Raw genomic sequence first — 20,164 nt, 5'->3', positions numbered from 1 at the left:
CAGCCTGCCTTTGAGCCAGGGGCAGGGTAAGAGTTGGGCATTCACTTGATGCAGGTTTCAGTCTAGGTAACCAAGGCTCTCTGAGGTTGCCCCAGCAGCTATAAAACATATGTCTATGCAACAAAAGCTATAAGAAGGGAATAAATGAATATAAATACCATAAATGAAAGAACCAAAGGTTGGAAAATTCAGTATTAGGATGCAGGTAAAATACAGAAAAACTCTACAATTAACCCCCAGAGACACCTGAGTTTGAAGCCCACCTTACCACTTTGCAGCACTTGATATCCTCTCAGGAACAGAGTCATGATTGAATGAGATCATGTGTATACGCCTACATAGATTCTCACAGAACCTGGCAAAAGTAAGGACTCAACAAGCCAAAGCTAACCGTACAGAGAGCAACGTGCCAGGGAAGTAAAATACAAAGAGTTGCATAGCCTATCAGTTCACCAAAGATAGGGGCAGCACAGAAAAGACCTCCTCTTTTGCAGTGGGGTATGCAGTGTGCAATCAGAGATCCAAAGCAATAATTGGTGTGAAACCCCTCCCTTTCCAGGCCAGGCGTGCGTTGTCTTCTGCATTTACCACCTCGGATGTAGCAGCAAATGACAATCTCAAGCACTGTATTCTGGACTCAGCAGGTTCCTCTTGGACTATCAGAAATCCCCAGAATAAGGATTTTTAAAAATAGCTTTATTTCACTATTTATTTTTACCCAATTGCTCTGTGTTTTCATTATATCTGGAGCAGGTTCCAGGCTTGCGGAGCCTGACTGCTGACTCTAGCAGTGCCCTCTCAGATACCCAGCCCCTGGGCACTTCTGATGGCGACCTCCCCCTCTGCTATGCAGCTCAGCCCTTCATCACCAGCAATCATTACCGCAAGATTCTTCCTTACACAGAATCAAAATCTGCTCCCACGCCCAGCCCGGACCATTCACCATCTGGTCTAATTCCCAGCTAACTTCACCTCTCAACCTCCCACATTTCAGAGAGTAATGGTTCTACTGTACATGGAAACGAGAGGGGCTGAGACGACAGACATGGAGCTGAATCTGTAAAAAACCACATCACAGAACGAATTCATACAATATATGCTCCCTACCACAACTTGGTTATCAAACAGTTATTTTTAGAAAATTCCAATTAGTACTATTCAGAAAATTATCAAAGCACTCATTTTACCAAAGCCTACTTTGTATACATGTATCTGTTTCAGAAGAACAAACGACTGGAGCTGAAGCCACTTACATTAAGAATCTACTGTTAACTTGTGCTAGTTACACCCAAACACTGCCACTGTGGCGTTTCACCACGACACAACACACACACTCAGACACACATCTAATCATTCACCACACATGTACCGCCTTCATGCCAGGCATCATGCAAGATGCTGTTTAGAACACAAAGTAGTAGGAAACAGCTCCTGCTCAAAAGCAAGTTCGGTTTCTCCACATCCAGGATTGCTGAAGTGTTTGTAAAGTTTGGGTGGCATCATACCTGATTGATCGTCTTTTCCATTTGTACCAGGCCCAAGTTGGGTAGTGTGTTTTTTATAAAGTCGACTATGGTTTCTAGGTTTTCATGCTGCAGAATCAAGGGTTTATGGCTTCCCAACAGACTTAAAGCCACTTTAAATATGACCTCAGATCCCTGAAGAAAGATCATATCTGAGAAAACACAGAAATGCAGAAAGTTAAAACAGACCAGTTTCTGAAGAAATACCATTCCATTTCCTTTTCCACACATCATGGAGCAGGAGGGTGGAAAACATAACCCCAAATTACAAACTCTATTTCTTTTTTGAGAGCCTGATATTTCAGATAAGGTTGTCAAGGCAATACCGCAAATAATAAAAATAATAGATAAACAGACTTTGTCACAGGTTCAGATAAATCTTTTTTTTACCCTGAAAATAAATTAAATTCAAACATACTTTAAAAGTTAAATTGAGAAAGAAAAAGAAAAGTTTTTTTTTTTTTTCCCCTTTTTCGTGGCCGGCACTCAGCCAGGGAGTGAACCGGCCGGTCCTATATAGGATCCGAACCCGCGGCGGGAGCGTCGCTGCGCTCCCAGCGCCGCCCTCTCCCAAGTGCGCCACGGCTCGGCCCAAAAGAAAAGTTTTTATTAGTCTATTTTTCCAGGATTGCTCTGGATTTTAAAGGAGTTACTAAAACATACGTTTTTATGGGTAAAACTTTAAGATTTTTATAGATACAGCATCAGAAATTAAGATAAAATAAGTGAAAAATGGCCTCTGTTTTCTGTTTTGAAATAAAGGATAGAATTAAAAGATCACTACAAAGTGTAAGACATCTGCACAACTGCAAAAGTACATTATTAAATACAAGTATACTGAATTTTAACATAAAAATGGAGTAAAAAATAGCTTTCCCTCTAAGGAGTTCAAAAACTTTCTCAAGGTTACTTTCTAGTTCTTGCCATATTTTTACCTTAGGATGACTGGCAAATGTTAGCAGTTCCTACACTGCTTTTACATAGTGGCAAGCAGCTCAGGCAACTGTCTAAGCAGCAAGCCCAGCCCTTCTCTCCCTTCTTCGTAGAGTTGAAGCCATTGGAAAAGAGTCACTTATCCTGAGGCTAATGCACAACCACAGTAACTAACTACTGAGTGACTAAATTCAGGCAAGTTACCCAATAACTGGAATAAGAAAGTAGAGGCAACTGTCAATATTTCTCTTTTTTTGACTGCAGGATAATGGAAGAGAAAAAGAAGTTGTAAATTTCATCAAATCAAGGAAAACAAAAGCAGGTGAGGGAAAGAATCCGCAGCATGGCCTCTCTCTTAGTGGTTTAGTAACATTCATTCATTCACTGGGGCGGCTGGCCCAGTATAGGAATCCCTTGACCTTGGTGTTATCAGCACTAGTGTGATAATATTTAAAAGCTAGTTAACAAAGAAGCAAAGGCTGGATACTGCCATGCAAATGGGAAACTGAGTCACGGTGGTTTCTCAACAAAGAAAGGAGAAATGATAGAGCTAGGTGCCTGCTGGCCAGGTTAACGCTCGAGAATCTTTATGACCTTCACAAAGCCCTTCTCCATGTGAGTTGAGCTGGTGCCCCTGGGCTAGATGCAACCCTCAGCACTGAGTCCTGCTCAGCCTGCATCTCCCACACAGCTCAGGGCCCACACTGTTTCCACAAGAATCACAACTGCTAATGGTGTAGGGTGGCCCCACGACACTAAAAAGGACTGATCCCTTGCTTCCTTCATAGGTTTAGCTGTTGAAGCTGGGAAGATAAATTACAGAACTGATTGTATCTTTGAAATTTGACCTTCTCAGGAGAAGTATTACATGTCTCAAGGCAGTGCCATGGCAGAATATTCCTGTGAAATGTCTGGCTTAAAAGTATACGATCTACCCATATAATTCACCACTACAGAAAATAAAAAGATATAAAATAGTACTAGAAGATGTATTTTTAAACAGAAATGACACTTCCAAAAACAAAATGATAAAGCAAATTTGAAGCTTCAGCGGTTTAGAGAGAGTAAGACTTCCTTTCAATATATGAACATTTCTAGCTGAACAAAAATTGATGACATCTTTCAGAATAAAAATCCAGACTTTTTTGCAGGGATCCTGAGGAAAGGATTTCACTACCAGACCAATGATTTTCTATAGCTTGGTATCTTAAGCCTCTGAGGAACAAGTAGCTTAAAATTAAAGTACCACATTTAAGCCAATTAAAAAAAATTACTGGGAAACTTTTATGAGCATAATCAAATATGCAATTAGTATCAGTGGTCTTTTTAGGTTAGCATGGGTCTTTTGAGTTTTAATCCTTTAGGATTTTGGTAGTCAACTTAGCAAAGTGCTTCCTATAATTCCAAACTAAGACTTTCCTGGATTGTATGAAGAAAAAAGGCAATTTGGAGATGTGTGTGGTTTTTAAAAAAATCTCTACATTGGTATGTAAAAAAAGCAAAACAAAAGATAACCTAGACATGTTTATTTCATTGGGTCTGCATTTAATGTAATGAAAAAGAAATGTTCTTTCCTAATGCCATTCCCAACACTTTAACAGCACTCTTCTCATCGGCTGAGATGTTTCTTCTAACTTAACAGGCATTCATTTATTCACTAAGCATCTAATAAGTGCCAGGCACTGTATTAGGCACTGGGGATTAAGCCATCAAGAAAGCACAAAGAACAAACCGCAGAGGCACCAACAAGTATCGGTTTGGTAGAGTTATGCCCAGGGTGGTAAGAGAACAAAGGAGGAGGAAAAAGTCCAAGGAAACATGAGTTCTTGAAGAACCAATAGAAATTTGCTAGGTGAGAAATCAGGAAACAAAACCATGAGCAGAAGGAAAAGAGGGTGCAAATGCAGAGAGGTGTGAAAGAACCACGTCCTGTGCAGGAGCCTGAGAACTGCTTGGTAAGGCAAGAGCCCTGGCTATGTTGGGCAGGTGGTGGGGCAAACAGTGGGGGAGGCGGGGCTCGCTCACCAAGGGCCTTCTGCCCTGGCCAAGCAATTCACACTTGACCCAGAGTGCAGCAGGGAGTCACTGAACACTTTCTGTTCCTTTTTTCTGAGTAGGTCAGTGCATTGGTAAGGAGATGCTGTTAATGAGATCCAGGTGATGGGTCTGATGCCTGCAGGGGCTAGTTAGGTTGAGACACAGAAAAACGACCTTGTGAGGAGATTATGCTGATTCCTGCCACAGACACACAAACGCATGCTGCCAGAGCAAGGGATGCCACCCGTCACCACTCCTCCCATTCTAAGTGTCTCGCCTTCTGAGGACAAGCCAGCGGGTCATCTGCGCTAGTGAGGCCCAGGAAAGCTCAGCCCCAGAAGCTTCTGTTGGCTTGGGGAAGTCTTGAATAAGGAGCTCATTTGGGTATACAATGAAAGAATGTGCTTGAAGGGTTGAAGGAAGGACCCCCCTCAAAGTTTTGCTTGGGACATAGGGGCTCCTAAATTTGTCTGACAACAGTTAGGGGCAATACTTACATCCTTCAAACAATTTGTACTTTTTTCTCCCTCTGGAAATTTAAAACTTAAATGCAATTTTTAAATAGTAGTAAAGAAAAATGTTAACTATAAACCCAACTATTTTATTTTGCCCATCTTCCAATCCTTACACCTTTGCATTCTGAAATTAAAACAAAACAATAATTCTCCTTGGAAAACTGAGCTAATGTCCTGCATTTGGAAACGACTGTAAAAGAAGTGAACTGCTAGAGTTACCCCAGTGGCACTGCAGCAGCCTGGCTCACAACTCTGTAGCCTGCTTCCTCTCAATAGAACTTTCTGCCTCTTCCCTTTCTTCTCCTGTTCAAGCTACCTAGAAACAGGCAAAGGGTTTTATCAGGCAGGAAATGGAGGGAATCTTAAATTCAGCTGATTCCACCACTTTGCACACTATTCGCTAAGAACACCACAAATAACTATTTCCCTTTTGAGACATTTCAGGAGCCCTGTTATTGTGTTACCGTGTATTAGCACTCTACCTGAAACTCCCCATGATCTGAAAGTGCAATTCTCCTATGCAAATTTATTTATTTTTTAATTTTTCTTATTTTTTGTTCCTATGCGAATTCAGACTGCATCTCTTTTCCAGCCCTTTTTAAGTCTTTGCCAAGGGCAATCCTTCCCCCTAACTCTCTCCTGGGAAAAGGCAATCCTTCAGTAGCGGCCTCCCTCATTCCTATCAGCAACAGGTGGAAGGGGCAGTGGAGGCCGAAATGGTGCTGCGCAGACCAACAGCACAAACCAAAAACTCATTTCCTCACCACTGCATCATGTTACCTGAACAGCTGGACAGCTTCCTGGCCATATAAACAATCTTGTTTCCCCAGTCTATTTTCATTTTAAACGCTCTCTGAAGCCTTCACTATATAACAGGTGGTTTCTGTGGGGTTTTTTGCCAAAACCTTAGTTTTTACACCTCCTCACTCATCTACTTGGCAGCACATCCTACAGGAAAACATCAAGCACCTGGCATCGCCGCCGCCCCCCCCCCCGCCACCTCCTCCATCAGGAGCAAGCCAGGTCCTGTTTGCAGATTTTTTCCCCAAAGGGAGATGTGATCAACAGATGAACAGAGCAAGCATCTCTCCCAGGGCCCTGCTACACCCAAATTAGAAAAATATAGGAGGAGGCTATTCTACATTCTGTGACACCAGAAAGAAGGGCTGACATTTCAGTACAGCGTGGTGACCACGTAAAGGTTAAGGCACAGATGTCAATGGCACTGCCCCTCCAGGTAGCATACACTTAACTTGAAGTAATCTATTAAAATTAATGTATGAGCTATGCTGATGCAAGCTAAGAATCTTTTACTCACATATAAAATAGTGAATAGTCAGCAAAGGTCCATTTGTTTTTAGGATTTATCCAGGCTTAAAGGCTTATAATGCAATGGGACCCAGGCCAAAACAAGACTACCTCTGAATGGCAGGCTCTGGAATTTAAAACTAAGCTATCTACCACCATGGAGCTAAACAAACATGGTTCAGTAAGTCACCAATGCTAAGCACAGAAATGTTTTTTAAAAACCGATCTTTACTGTGGAGCCTACGAAGTTTGTTTTTAAGTCCTAAAAGATGAGATGCAAACAAAACAAAACACAACACAAAAAACCTCAGCAGTTTTTGCAAAGTGATATCACAACACAGTGCTGCTTCGAGATCCCACTTCCTGCCTATAATCTGTGGAGCTCTTACACAGGTGGACAGGAACCCACTTAGTACAGCAGGGGTCTGTGGGATCCAAGAATTGTGTAGACACTGGCATCTTTATGCTTAATGTATAAGAACCTCGAAGACCCATCACTGTCTACATAATAGAGAGAAAAATACCTTGCCTCTACTGGCTTCAGCTTTTATTTGTGAAGTCATCACAGAATGAGCTTTACAGGGCTCCAAATTCTGTTATAGAAGCACTGTCATTCCCAAAGCAGAGTTTGTTTTTTAATGCCTTTTACCCACTCATGCAGCCTAAGGAAAATTTCTTCTAGAGCCCCAGAACTCTCTGCAGCAGCAGTTTGGGTGCCTGTGGCCCCAGGGCAGTGGTGACTCAGTGATGACCCACTCGGACCCTCCACCCCCCTTGGTAGAATGTGAGTCTGTGGTCAGCCCAGCCCCCTTTGGCAGAATTTTCTTCAGGAACCATGTAATTTGATGCCTGAGCTGTTTTCAGACCTTTAACAGACAGCACTACCTCCCCCTCCTTTCAATCCTCCTCCCTCCATGACTCTGCATGAAAGACATAGTTAAAGAATTAGAAGAAAACATAAATAAGGTGGACTAATAATTTTCTTTTAATTTCCAGGGTAAGAAAAGTAAAAAACACAGAAGTTATTGGCAAGAAAGACTGAAGCCTATAGCTAGAGATCTTATAGTTTCTATAACTTTTTTGTTAGTAAACTAAGCATACAATTTTGAGGCTTTTAGTTATCTTTTTTTAAAACTTCATAAAATCTCACCAGCTACTTATTTATCCAGAAGATAGTTTTTTGTATCTGTTTTATTCTAATAATTTTTTTTCAGGGCAGAAAATAAAAATTTGAGAGATAGTTATACAAAAGGGGGTAGAGGTAGTGAATATTTTAAGAATATGGATTCTTCTCATAAAGCCAAATGGGAAATTCTTTAAAGGTTCTCGTGGACAGAAGTGAACAATAATAAAATCTAGTACTCTAGGGGGAAGGAGAGTAGAGAAGAAGAGTCAATGCTCATTTATATTTCCAGAATTTGGGTATAAACGATGTCTACCCAAAATATGTCTAAAGTAGTACACTTTCAATGTTTTTGAACATTCCCTTCAAGATGCTAATTCTAAAAACACTTAAAAAGTATGAGTACATGTTTTTAAGCTATCAAGTGACTGACCATAAATGACAGTTAAAAACACATGATATGTGATAACTATTAATTTTTTAGTAACCTCCTCCTTCATGATTAAAAAAACCTGAATTGTCAAAAATATTACTTTCATTTTGAAATAGAGTGAACTGTACAAGAAGGGACTGTGCTCACAATATTTCATTGGGTTCCTGATCTCCTAGAGGACAGCCATCCTCCTATCCCTGCCATCTCAAGGCAGTTTTGAGACTCTGCATGTGAGCACCTACTTAACTCTGACAGAGACGATGGTCTCAAAAAGTACATCAATCAAATAGGGGATGGTTTTATATGGGAACACCCAAAGGTTACAGTGGGAATGGTGTGACACCTGGGAACAGGAGGCAGGTGTCAAGGCTGAGGAGGCAACAGTGAGCCATTCCCACAGAGGTGTCGCTCCAAGTCCTGATACTGGTCTCAAGAGAGTGACTTCAGAGAAAATGAAGAGCCAAAGTTAAGGGAAGAAGAGGAAGGGAAAGAGGAGATGCAAAGGGACTCTGGAGAGAGCAGCACCCCAGCAGCCGCCAGTCAGAGTTTTAAGGAGCTATCAGTCAACAGAGTCACAAGCCAGAGAACTTGAGGAAGGTGATCCATGAGAAATATGAATATAGGCCTGGGGCTCTTCGGCCAGGTCTTCAAAGCATTTGCTCCAGGGAGAGCTGGTGGTGGGTGAATCTGATCTAAATCCCACAAGATGAAGGCATCAAAGGAAGCGCATGATTATCAGAGGTTAGCAGGACTTGAGAGCCATAAAACCCAACCGTGACTAAACTTAGAATATTAAACAACACCCTGTTCTTGTAAGAGATACAGGAATAAAAAGAAGAAGAATCACCACGGAGTGACAATAAGTGTTTCTAGTCTCACAGGAAAAGGCTGGTTCTGGCAAACAGATTTACAAATGCTCACCAAAGACTCTGGCTACAAATCCCAGTGGGAACTGTGAGGCAAACACAGTGAGAAACCAGGGGGCAGCATAGAGGCTGGGGCCGATTTCATGCTCCTCCAGATGATCATAGAGGTCTCGGTGGTAATCGTGGAGAAGCCTTGAGAGCTGGTACATCTGGATCTACAGGGATAGATGCAGACAAGTGTTGAGAATTAGATATCTGCTATATGCATGAAGTTATTCATCCTGTTTGCAGGGTGTGAGAGCAGAATTATTAGAACTTTGAACATTCTTTTTGGCTTGTATCTCAGCTCCATTCATCCAAATACTTCCTGGGTGCCTGCTGCATTGAGGCACTGGCTGGGTGCAGGCCCAGAACACTAATGTTGGGTCTTCTCCTCCTACCACTTCCTTTTTATTGTTCCCTTGTGTTCCTTGGCTCAGAGAAACCAAACATCTGTCTTGTGCAAACATCTCATAAATTCTCCTACAAGTACACATTCTCAGCAAAACTCAAACCCAGGAGAATTAGAAATAAAAAGGCAGACTCTCTGCTAAGAGTGAACTGAGGGCATATTATGATTCCATAGAAGTTTATCGTACATGCTCACTTAGAAAACCCCTTCTAGACCCCCATAATTACTCAACAGGCAGGACAAGTATAATTTCCTTAGGTTAATAACATATGAAATAAATACTGGGCAAGTTAAAATAAGAAGTGTTTATCTTAAGATAAAGAAAATAACCTTCCAACCAAAGCTGAACTCCAACTCCAAGGGTTCCCTCTTCAGCATAATATGGTTCTGGCAAGAAGCTTACTCCAATCCCTAGTAGCCCCACAGTGAGTCTCAAGGCTCACAGAGGCCCTAGAACCAGCTCAGATTTGAGCATCCCATGGCCAGAGCCTAGAGAAACAATAACCTAGAGAGGATCAGAATCATACTGATTCTACAAGTTGGATATGTACTGCGCAAACGGGTGGGGAGGTGTGCAAAACTGTTTTCAGAGGCTAGGACAACATAATCCTCTTAAGTTCCAGCTGTGGCTCCGCTGTATCTAAGGGTCTACTCAACCAAGGCCACCGGTCCAAAAAGAGTCATGTGTTACACTAAATTATATAAAACCCCAAAATTCTACTCCCTGATGACAGTTGCCCATACATTAAAGATAATGGAGGGAAGCAGGAAGAACCTGACTGTATGTGTGGCCAGTGCTACATGGGTCAGATTGTCAGTGAATGAAACGGCTTCCTTTTATACGATTATGCTCATGTGCTTCATATTCACAGGCTGAGGTGAAAGGATTTTTAATCACATAATATGGTGCTCTCAAAGTCTTTGGCTCCAGTGTATCCTTTCCAAGGATATTTTCTAAGGCTCTGAAATTAACAGTATCTTACTGATAAATAAACATATAAACACATGCTCCAACATTTTAGGCAACATTTAGGAATATTCCTAAAGGAAAATCAAGAGTTCTCCCCACCTCTGAAAGGCAGAAATAAGCAGCACGTGGCACCTGAAGCACACTGCTATGTTTGGTTTTCTTTTGATAAACTTGTTCATTCTGCAAACACTAACTGGGTGCCTACTTCATCCCAGGCACTGTTCTAGAAACTAGGGACAAAGCTCCAAGACTGGAAAAATCCCTCCTCTCCCATGAAGCTTATATGCTAAGGAAAGTCAGAAAATAAATAAGAAAATGAATAAGTAAAAAGATAATTTCATATTTTGGCTATTGTAAATAGACCTGCAATGCACATGCGAGTACAGGTATCCCTTCAACCTAATGATCTCCATTTCTTTGGATATATACCCAGTAGTGGGATTGCTGGATCATATGGTAGCTCTATCTGTAGTTGTCTGAGGAGCCTCCATACTGTTTTCCATAATGGTTGTGCTAATTTATAGTCCTACCAACAGTGTGGAAGAGTTCTCCTTTCCCCGTATCCTTGCCAGCATTTGTTTTTCTTGGTCTTTTTAATAATGGCCAGTCTAACTGGGATGGGATGATATCTCATTGTGGTTGATTTGCATTTCTCTGATGACTAGTGATGCTGAGCATTTTTTCATGTACCTGTTGGCCATTTGTATGTTTTCCTTTGAAAAATGTCTATTCATCTCCTTTGCTCATTTTTACTGAAAAAAAATTTTTTTTTACTGTATAATTGTTTGAGTTCTTTGAATATTCTGGATATTAATCCTTTGTCGAATGTGTAGTTTGCAAATATTTTATCCCATCTCGTAGGTTGTCTTTCCACTCTGCTCATTGTTTCCTTTGCTGTGCAGAAGCTTTTTAGTTTGATATAATCCCATTTATTTATTTTTTTCTTTTGTTGCTTGTGCTTTTGGGGTCTTATTTATAAAGTCTTTGCCCAGTCCTATTACCTGAAGTGTTTCCCCTATATTTTCCTTTAGTAAATATAAGACCTAAAGCCATAAAATTAAGTCTTTAATCCATTTTGAGTTGCTTTTGGTATGCGGTGAGAGGTACAGGTCCAGCAGCTCTATTTATAATAGCCAAAATATGGAACCAACCTAAGTGTCCATCAACAGATGACTGGATAAAGAAAATGTGGTATATATTCACAATGGAATACTATGCAGCCATAAAAAAGAATGAAATTCTGCCATTTGCAGCAACATGGATGAGTCTGTAGAAAATTAAGTGCAATAAGCCAGACAAAGAAACAGAAACACCTCATATTCTCACTCATAACTGGCTGCTAGGAAAGAAGTAAGAGGTGGGGAGGAGAGAAGGAGGGAAGAAGGATGGAATGAAGGAAAGAAAGAAAAGACCACAACAGTAAGATGAACTTTCAAAAGGAGAGAGCAATTCTATGGATGCTAGAGATTGGGGTGGGGAGGCACGGAGGGAGGAGGTTTGGGAAATGATAGGTTGGGCAAAGGACATAAAGAAATATCATGATTTGTAAGAATGAAAATGCTAATAAATTTTTTTTAAAAAGGTAATTTCAGGCAGGGAGTATGTCATGCAAAAGAAATGAGACAGGATAATGTGACACAGTGTGCCCAGGGTAGAAGCGGGAAGACACAACACCAGGGTGGTCAGGAAGAGATTCTCCCAGGGTGTGATATTTGAGCTGAACCCTGGATGACAGAGGTGGGGATAGGGGTCCCTGGCAGAGGAAGTAGCAGATGCCAAGGCTGGGAGGTAGGAAATAGACTGCCTAATGGTTAATGAAGGGTCCGAGGGGGAAGGCCCTGGAGCCAGACAGGCCTGGATTTAAACTCCAGCTCTGACACTGGCTAGCTGTGTGACCTGGCCCAATTAAGGCTTCTTTGAGCCTTAGTTTTCCATCTACAAACTGAGCCAATTAATGGTGTCTTCCCGTGGGTTATCATGGAAGTAAGTACATATGAAGCACTTGGAATAATAGCTTGCACAGACTAAGTTATCAGCAATGAAAGCTATTACAATGTTAACTGAAGGTGGAAAAGCACCTTAGATATGAGTATACCTGCAGAGGGATAATAAACTTTTTTAGCATTTGCTTTTATTAAAGACATAAGGAATGCTCTATACCTGTAAAATGATCATGTCAGGCCGATACTGTTTTCGCAGTCCCATGTCAAACATCAGAAACTTGAGCATTTTAAACGCCTCTTCTTCACTCATATGAAGGAGCAAAATGCCTGCTACAAAGCTGAGACCTTGGCAATAGCCTACTTCCTGGTCTAGAAGTGAGTAGGCCTTCAAAATGTTGTAAAGTGACAGCTGCCCTGCTCCCAGCTGGGCAGAAAAGTATGGATGTGTTGGAAAGGTTCGCCCTGTGAAAAGAATACATATCAGTTGTTTAAAAAAAAAAAAAAAAAAAGCCTACTGAACCAGAAATCCAATGTGCTTCATTCAGGTTAAAGCAAAAAAATCTTTAGAAGTTGGGTCAGAACATAGCCTTTAACACTACTGCTGCTCTGTAAACAAGGCAGCCAGTTTTTCCTGAAATAATGTTTGCAATTAAAAATCAGAAACTATTCATAGTCATTTTGGATGGTGGTTCCGGTGAAAGAAATTAGTGGAAATAATTTGGTCCTGCAAATATCTGGATTTCAATCTAAAACAAAAAGAACATAACCTCTCAATGTAACTTCTGTTCTCAAGAGGAACACGATAGTTGTAGTGTCTATACAACCACCCTATCCCGGCATCATCAAAATGTGGCCAAAAGGCCTCACCTTGCTACAGACACTCCGCAGATCAGCTTTTCTCAGACTGCAATATCTTGCCTGCAAATGCTTCACATGACATGCATATTCCTGTACATTTAAACCACAGGCAGTGTTTTGGTGTTCTGAAACAGACTAAGGAGCAAGCAGGCATTCTCTTTTACACAAAATAGTTACCTTCCAGAAAATGGTTTTTTTTTAAAAAAGCTCTCAACATCCTGGTTATCTTCATAAAAAGCTGGTATTCAAATAAGGTGTAAAGACTCCTTTTGCCTACGAAGTTTTTGTGGCTGATACCTGTCAAATCCCCCCTTCCCTTCCTTGGGAATGTGACTGATGGGGAAGTGTGTTTGCTGGGAACAAAAAAGTGATTGATTAAGAGAAGAAACATCTGGAACCCAAGCCAGGCCAGTGAGGGCCAAGCTTAAACCCAGGTGAGAATCAGGGACCTCGCTAGGTCAGAAGGTGCCTCCAGGCCACGTGTTGATTGTTCCCCGTAACTATTAGATCTTAGCAAAGGGAGGAGGATACATTCACGTGTTCTTCCTCAGCTTTATGAGAAAGCATTTAATCAATCCAGATTAGTTTATCTGAACTTAATTTAAGAGGATGGCAACTCTCCTATCTACTTTCCTGATTTCGTGTCCTGTATTCACTTCTCACCTGCTCTACCTCTTCTCCTAACAAATCTTCCCCAAATACGCCAAGCACGTCACCCCACTACTAGGAAGCAATCAATAGCTCCCTAGTGTTCAAAGAACAAGTTCTCCACTCTACTGGCCCAGAGGTATGCACACTCACCTCCCCACCTACCCTCTCAGCTTTATCCTCTGCTCCAGGGCTTACCCCAGGCACCAGGAGCAGGGTCTCCCGGGTTGTGTGCAAAGTTGAGTGTGTGTGCATGTAAGCAGAGCAGGGGTGGTTATGCCTGTGCGTTTTCCAAGTCTAGAGCAGCATGTGCAACTGAACTGTAATGCCAGCCACGTACAGATTTTAACATAGCAGCCACATTAAAAAATAACAGGTGAGATTAATTTAAATGAGACATTCTGTTTAACCCAACACATACAAAATATTATCACTTCAACATGTAATCAATGTAAAAAATATTGAGACATTTTGCATTCTTTTTGTACTGCCGGCACATCTCAATTCAGAGCAGCCACATTTCAAGTGCTCAACAGCCAGCCACATGTGGCTTCCAGACTGCACAACACAAAGTGCGTCACTTTCCTTGGATTCTCAAAAATAAGACTCTCTTTCACTCCATTACCCTCATGAACTTCCAAGACGACAGAGCACTTCCCCACCTCTGCTTTTCTGCTCATGTCCCTGCCCCTGTCCCTCCTCCTCTGGGTCTCAAATAGGTGCTGGCAGCAGAACACATGCAAGTTCTGTGGCATGGGGGCTACCAGGAAAGGTTTAGTTATTTTACATTTAATCTATCAGTGTTATCCTTCTTGCTAATCAGACACCCTCTCCTATTAGATACCCGCCCTACACACACACGCACACGCACACACACACACCCCACACCCACCCAGAGCTCACACTAATTGGCCCTGTTGTGGAGTGGCCATTTTTCATTTAACCCTCACAATGTCCCTGTGACGATGGGCCTGGCAGGCTGGGGAGTGACACACATACACCCCCCCCCCCCCCAAGCTCATACTGATTGGCCCTGTTGTGGCACGGCCATTTCTCATTTAACCCTCACAATGTCCCTGTGATGATGGGCCTGGCAGGCTGGGGAGTGACCTACACTAAGCTGGCCACTCAACAGTTTTCAGATTTGGGGACACTGGCTTCATGGATGCGTGTCCTGTGCAGTCACACGGGCTCTGTGCTTAGAGGGGCCTTGCACAGGTTTAATGCTTTGCTGTCACTGTCTTGCGAGTCTTTATTTTTGAAGGAGTTCTGCATTTCATTTTGCAATGGGCCCTGCAAATTATGCACACCATCTGCCCTGTAAACAGCCTCCAGAGGCAGCTGCAGCCATCTCCCTTACAGCTGTGCTACCAAGTAGTATGTTAATGTAAAAGCAAGCCTCAGGTCAAACTGTGCCAAACACCTGACCTTTATTAACAAGCTGACAGGAAAAAAACAACCACACTGCTTCCTACAAGCTCTGTCCTCAGACCTCCCACAAGCCCCTCTTGGGAAAGGTTCAGTAGGGGGAAGGCATGGTGGCAATCCGATGGAGGGGCCAGGCCACACTGATGCTTCATGGAGTGTTGGGACTCAGTTCTACTACACAGTCGCTGGTGGCAGGGCACAGATGCCTCCCTAACCAACTACAGATCTTGAACTTCATCCATTTCACTAATAAAAAATTATATGTAGCACCCCTTATGCTAAGCACAACCATCTGATGTGCATTTCAATGGCATTTGAAGTACATAAGCAACCGCCTCTGGCACATGCAGCTTGGAATAGACTATCCACCTTCTCTGAACCTTAGCTTCCTCTTCTTTAAAATGGCCAGAACACATACTTTGCAGAAGTGGGAGTACTTGTACAATGCCTGATAACAGAGGGTTGCTAATGAATGGTGTCCAATCATGGGCAACAGCCTTCAGATACACCACACACATTATGAAAACCCAGCCTCCATCCAAGACAGGGAAAAAAAAGGGCACACATATGACAATTCTGTAGCACACTTGCAAAATAAATGATATTTAAGGTAGGGGAACAACCTTGCAGAGCCATTGCTCTATTAATTATAATGGTCCACATGAGCCTAGGAACCTCACTTTATAACAGACTTCTAGAGACAAAAGAAAGTTTCATCACTGTAACTGATTTTCACAAAATTTGGAATTCACAAATGTACAGAACTGAAAGCTGATGTGAATTCCAAAGAATAACTATAATAAACATCTTCACTGTCTAAGATTCACCAAAACACCTGTGAACCTCAAAAATCTCAGATCTTTGGTTTTTACTCAAACCTTCAAGCCTTCCATGTTGCAGAATTTCAGAAACTATAATTGATTTTCTTTATGCAAGAAACCTGTCCTGCACAAACCTGGCCAGCTAAAACAAATTTTCCAGCATGTTCCATTAGACTCTCAAGTACAATTTCCTATCCCACACAGCACTGGGACTCAGCACAGCAAGATAGGCCCCCAAGTCCACTACCAGGTTAGGTTAGCCTGAGTCTCTGGCCTTCAGCTCCTGACAAGTGGGAGAAAAAGAATGACTGCCCATCTGACTTTGTAAGGCAGTCCATGTTTCACACTAAGTGCTATTTGGGGGAGAGACTGTTTTCCTAGTTTACATTCTTCTAGGTCAATGGTTCTCAACGTATGGTCAGTCCAAAGACCCCTGAGCATCTCTGAGAGCCTTTAGGGGTCCATGAGGTCCTCCCAACTTCTTCTTGACATACTTCAAATACCATAATCACAAAAGATTGAATGAAGCAAATATAATATTCCAGAACACTTTAAAAATGTGAAAGAGTGGCATTCATTTCACTAATATATTTTTATTTGGGAAAACAGTCAGTTTTCATAATATGTTTATGCATAAGTTTTTTATAATCATTTTTAAATACATAAGTAATTCTTAAACTTTCTCAGTTGTTATTTCTAATAGGGTAAATATTAATAGAAATTATCCATGTAAATAAGGCTCTTTGGGCTACTCAATAATTGTAAGTGAAAGGGATCCTGACATCAAAATCAAAAGTTTGGAAACCGCTACTCTAGGCTAACACCACAACTCACCCACATTGCTGAGTACACACCAAGTAAAGGGAGGGGGCGGGCTGTGGGTGTGGAGGATGAACAAGGCAGATTAAAAATGTTCCCTGGGCAGTCCACACCCACATCATCCAGTGTTGGGTACTGCAGCCTCTGGCCCCAATTCAGAAGGTACTAAGCTAGCACTGAGAGGAAAAAAATGTACTTCATGAAGACCAGACACACAACATACATCTGCAGCAGGGGACTGCAGCCAGAGACAGTGCACACGTAAGAACACATTTAGCCCCTCACCTCTCACTGCTTACTCAAAGCACAGTAACTATGAGCAAAATGGTGTTTACTGTTTGTTTGTTCAGCGTTTGTGAAAAGATTATAGATTGAGTCTCTGACCCCACGAGGCAGGCTATAGAAGGCTGTGCACCCCAGGAGAACCAGGCTAGCTCTGGAAGACTCCAACTCAGGGACAATACCTCACTTTCACCAACCTACAGGGAAAACTGGGTAAAAAAGTATGGAATCCTTCCTACACATGCATCGGTATATGGGACCTGCCTCTTTAAACTGTATTTCACAGTTTACCACAAAGTAGAGAAATGCAGGTCCTTTAAATTTCTCTCTAAAGCAGAGTCAACTTTCATTAAGTGGAGAGAGACATGAGCAAAGAGAAACCCCCTTATTCATATTAAGAAGACATGTAACAATTTTGCACCTTGTGTGTCTAAATGGAGAAATGTGCTGGGAAGACCTACAGGTGACCCATAATTCAGACATTTCTAAATGACCTAGAACTTAACTTTCATGAAGTGCTCCACAATCTAGGTGTTCCTAAGGACTTCCTCTCTTCTAAAGAATGCTTTTCCAGGATGAATCTTTTCCTTCTCCATCCCTTAGAAGGTGAAGAAGAGCTGTGACCCAGCAGTGTTCAAGCAGAAATCCCATAAGGATCGCCTGGGGGCTTCTCAAAAATGCTCATCCCAGCCCAACATCTCACCTAGAAATTATTAATCAGGTCAGGGATGGTGGCTTCAGGAATGTGTTTTTTTACAACTCCTCCAGGGATCCTGCAGGTGGTCCCTGCATGGTGCTGAGACACCATCCAATCTTAAGTGTCCTGCTTTAGTCTTTTCAGAGTCCAACTGACTTCATCTTGGGCAAGCCCCCTGCTCGTCTCAACTTTGTTTACGAGGCTGCAACTGCTACAAGAGCCCAGAGGTCTCTTGTGGCAAACACGAGGCTGCCCACAAAGTTATTTAGTCTGTAGTGGCTCTGCACAGCTGACTAACAAATTTCTTTCTTTGTTCCTTTTACCAGGAGCCCAGAAAGTCCTGTATCTCCCGGGAGTGGTACTGGCAATCCTGACCCTCTAACTCCTAGGACCTGTGTTCTTCAATTGCAGAAGGAAGAGTAACCCTACAACCAGTGATCTCCTAGATTCCTTCCTGGATGAGGACCTGTCATCCTAACATCTTCTTAAACTACTGCACTTATATCTGAGCAGAGTTTGAAATGAGAGATTAAGAAAAAAATACACTTTGTATCAGTCCTCACAGTTTTAAATAATCTAGCCATCAGTTGTCGTTGATTGACTTCCCACTAGAATGTGTGCTTCCTAGAGTACACGGAATACGCCAGGTGCTCAAGAAAAATCTGTGGAATCACCATTGAATGGCAGGGTAGGAAGGGCTCTTCTATAAGAAGATTATTTCTAGGAAACATATGACTGAGCTCCATGACTGACAGAGCCTGGTCCTATTGGCTCTGTGTATGTACATCTAACCAAATCCACCATCAGTGACATCAAGTTGGTAGCTTAAAATTGGCTATTTAATTTCCAATATGTATAACTGGGAGTATTTATACCATGGAAATCTACAAACACTAAACACCAGAGCTTCTTTTGAGGGGTTGGGAAGAGCTGATCATTAAATGTTTGCCAGCACACCACTGACTGACATGAAGGACGCAGAAGATTTCAGACCTCTATGAAAGGAAATGAAATCGCCCCCACTTTACTCTTTCCTTTTATCACCCACATTGAGTTACAACACTTTGAGGTTAAAGGGCATATTTAGAATGACCAAACAAATATGATTTCATGATGTGATCTTGATAACATCAAAAACAATGGCACATCTTTTATTTGGAATAATGTGTGTAGCCGTTGGCGCAAGAATTTATTAGACTCTTGAACTGTGGCTGTTCAACTGACCTCCATAAAGCAAAGTCTGAAACTGGACAGACAGGTGTGTTACATAACAAGCTTTCTACATGATAAATTCTAAGTACTTTTCTGTCTTTTGCCATTAAGGTTTTTAGTTTCTCACACAGGACTTCACCCTAAACATGGAAAAGAACGCAGTGCTCCCGTTAGTAATGAACAGCCCCACCTGCCACTCAGAGTGCACCACACCCAGCTGTGTGTCAAGACAAAACGAGGCAAACCACCAGCCAGGAAAAGAGAAGGAAAAACACATTCCTCTGCCCCTTTACACTTAGTCACCTTAAATACTCTCAGCTGATCCCTTCATTTTGGAGGCTCTTCTATTCCTCATCTTTCATGGATTCTAAAAAAGGCAAGGAGAAAACTCCCTTTCATAACACTTGGATTATATTACTTTCTTCTGGACACCAGGCAGGTTTTATACCTTTGGTTAAAATACATTAAGTGGAAGCAAAAGTCAACATGAAAGCTCCCATACTGTATCCCTGACCCAGATGTGTACTGCAGACATACACTTTGCATCTCACTGCAGCCTAAGCTTGTTTGCGTCTCACTCGGGGAGGATCTCCAGAAACCCATCAAAAATGCCACTTCTGGTCACTAAAAGATTCATCGGACTCTTGCACATGAACATGCCACCACTCTATTGACCACCACTCTATACACAGATTAATAAAACCATAAATAATTGACTGTGGGAAATTAGAGCAATTCCTTTTTCTGCTTTCTGACTTAAAGTGTGCTCCTGTGTTTCTGAACCTGTTCAAGTGTTCTTTCGGCTAACTCCCCTCTTTCATGGAACAGGCTGTAGAGCCTTGCCAGGTGGAAGCAGCTGGCAGGTGTTCTAAGCTGGGACACCAGGGAGGGAACAGAGGAAGTAGAGCCTGAAAGGAGTTTCCAGCCAGCTGCTCGGCATCACTGGCAGCCCCTCGTGAGGCCAGGACTAAAGCAGAGCCCAGCCAGAAGGCGGGATGCTTGGCAGTCTGTGTTGTCCACCTAGGATGGAGAGTCAGAGAACAGAGAGGAGAAGGGTGCAATTATCTGAGAGATGAACTAATGGATGTAGACGAAACCAGGCATAAAGGGTGGGGCAGGTTCCTGAACTAAGGCCTCAAGAATGACTTGCTAAGCGTCATCTGCTAAGCCATGAGAGTATAGCTGTTTTTCCCTGGCTGGGTGTGGCCCACTCTGAAGGAACATGACTCCACCAAGCTAGAAGTAGGGAAAGTTGTGTTGGGATGGAGTAGGTACAGTTAAGGAAGACGGAAGCAAC

The 20,164-nt window shown here is 42.2% G+C and overlaps 1 protein-coding gene across 4 annotated transcripts in view; it reads right to left on the bottom strand.

Moving 5' to 3' along the window:
* The window catches only part of TBC1D1 (TBC1 domain family member 1), a 218,348-nt gene that overhangs the window by 11,992 nt on the left and 186,192 nt on the right, over nucleotides 1–20,164 (bottom strand). For all 4 annotated transcript variants that reach the window (XM_063108168.1, XM_063108170.1, XM_063108169.1 and 1 more), the window contains 3 exons: nucleotides 12,320–12,564; nucleotides 8,794–8,953; nucleotides 1,506–1,675 (listed from right to left, as the gene is read on the bottom strand). In XM_063108168.1, coding sequence (XP_062964238.1) covers nucleotides 1,506–1,675; nucleotides 8,794–8,953; nucleotides 12,320–12,564 — 575 coding nt within the window. The remainder of the gene's footprint in view (nucleotides 1–1,505; nucleotides 1,676–8,793; nucleotides 8,954–12,319; nucleotides 12,565–20,164) is intronic.

The sequence above is a fragment of the Cynocephalus volans genome, chromosome 9, assembly GCF_027409185.1.
Source record: "Cynocephalus volans isolate mCynVol1 chromosome 9, mCynVol1.pri, whole genome shotgun sequence".
Taxonomy (NCBI): domain Eukaryota; kingdom Metazoa; phylum Chordata; class Mammalia; order Dermoptera; family Cynocephalidae; genus Cynocephalus; species Cynocephalus volans.
Note: the sequence above shows the minus strand (reverse complement) of the source record. Positions and strands in the feature narration are given on the sequence as shown.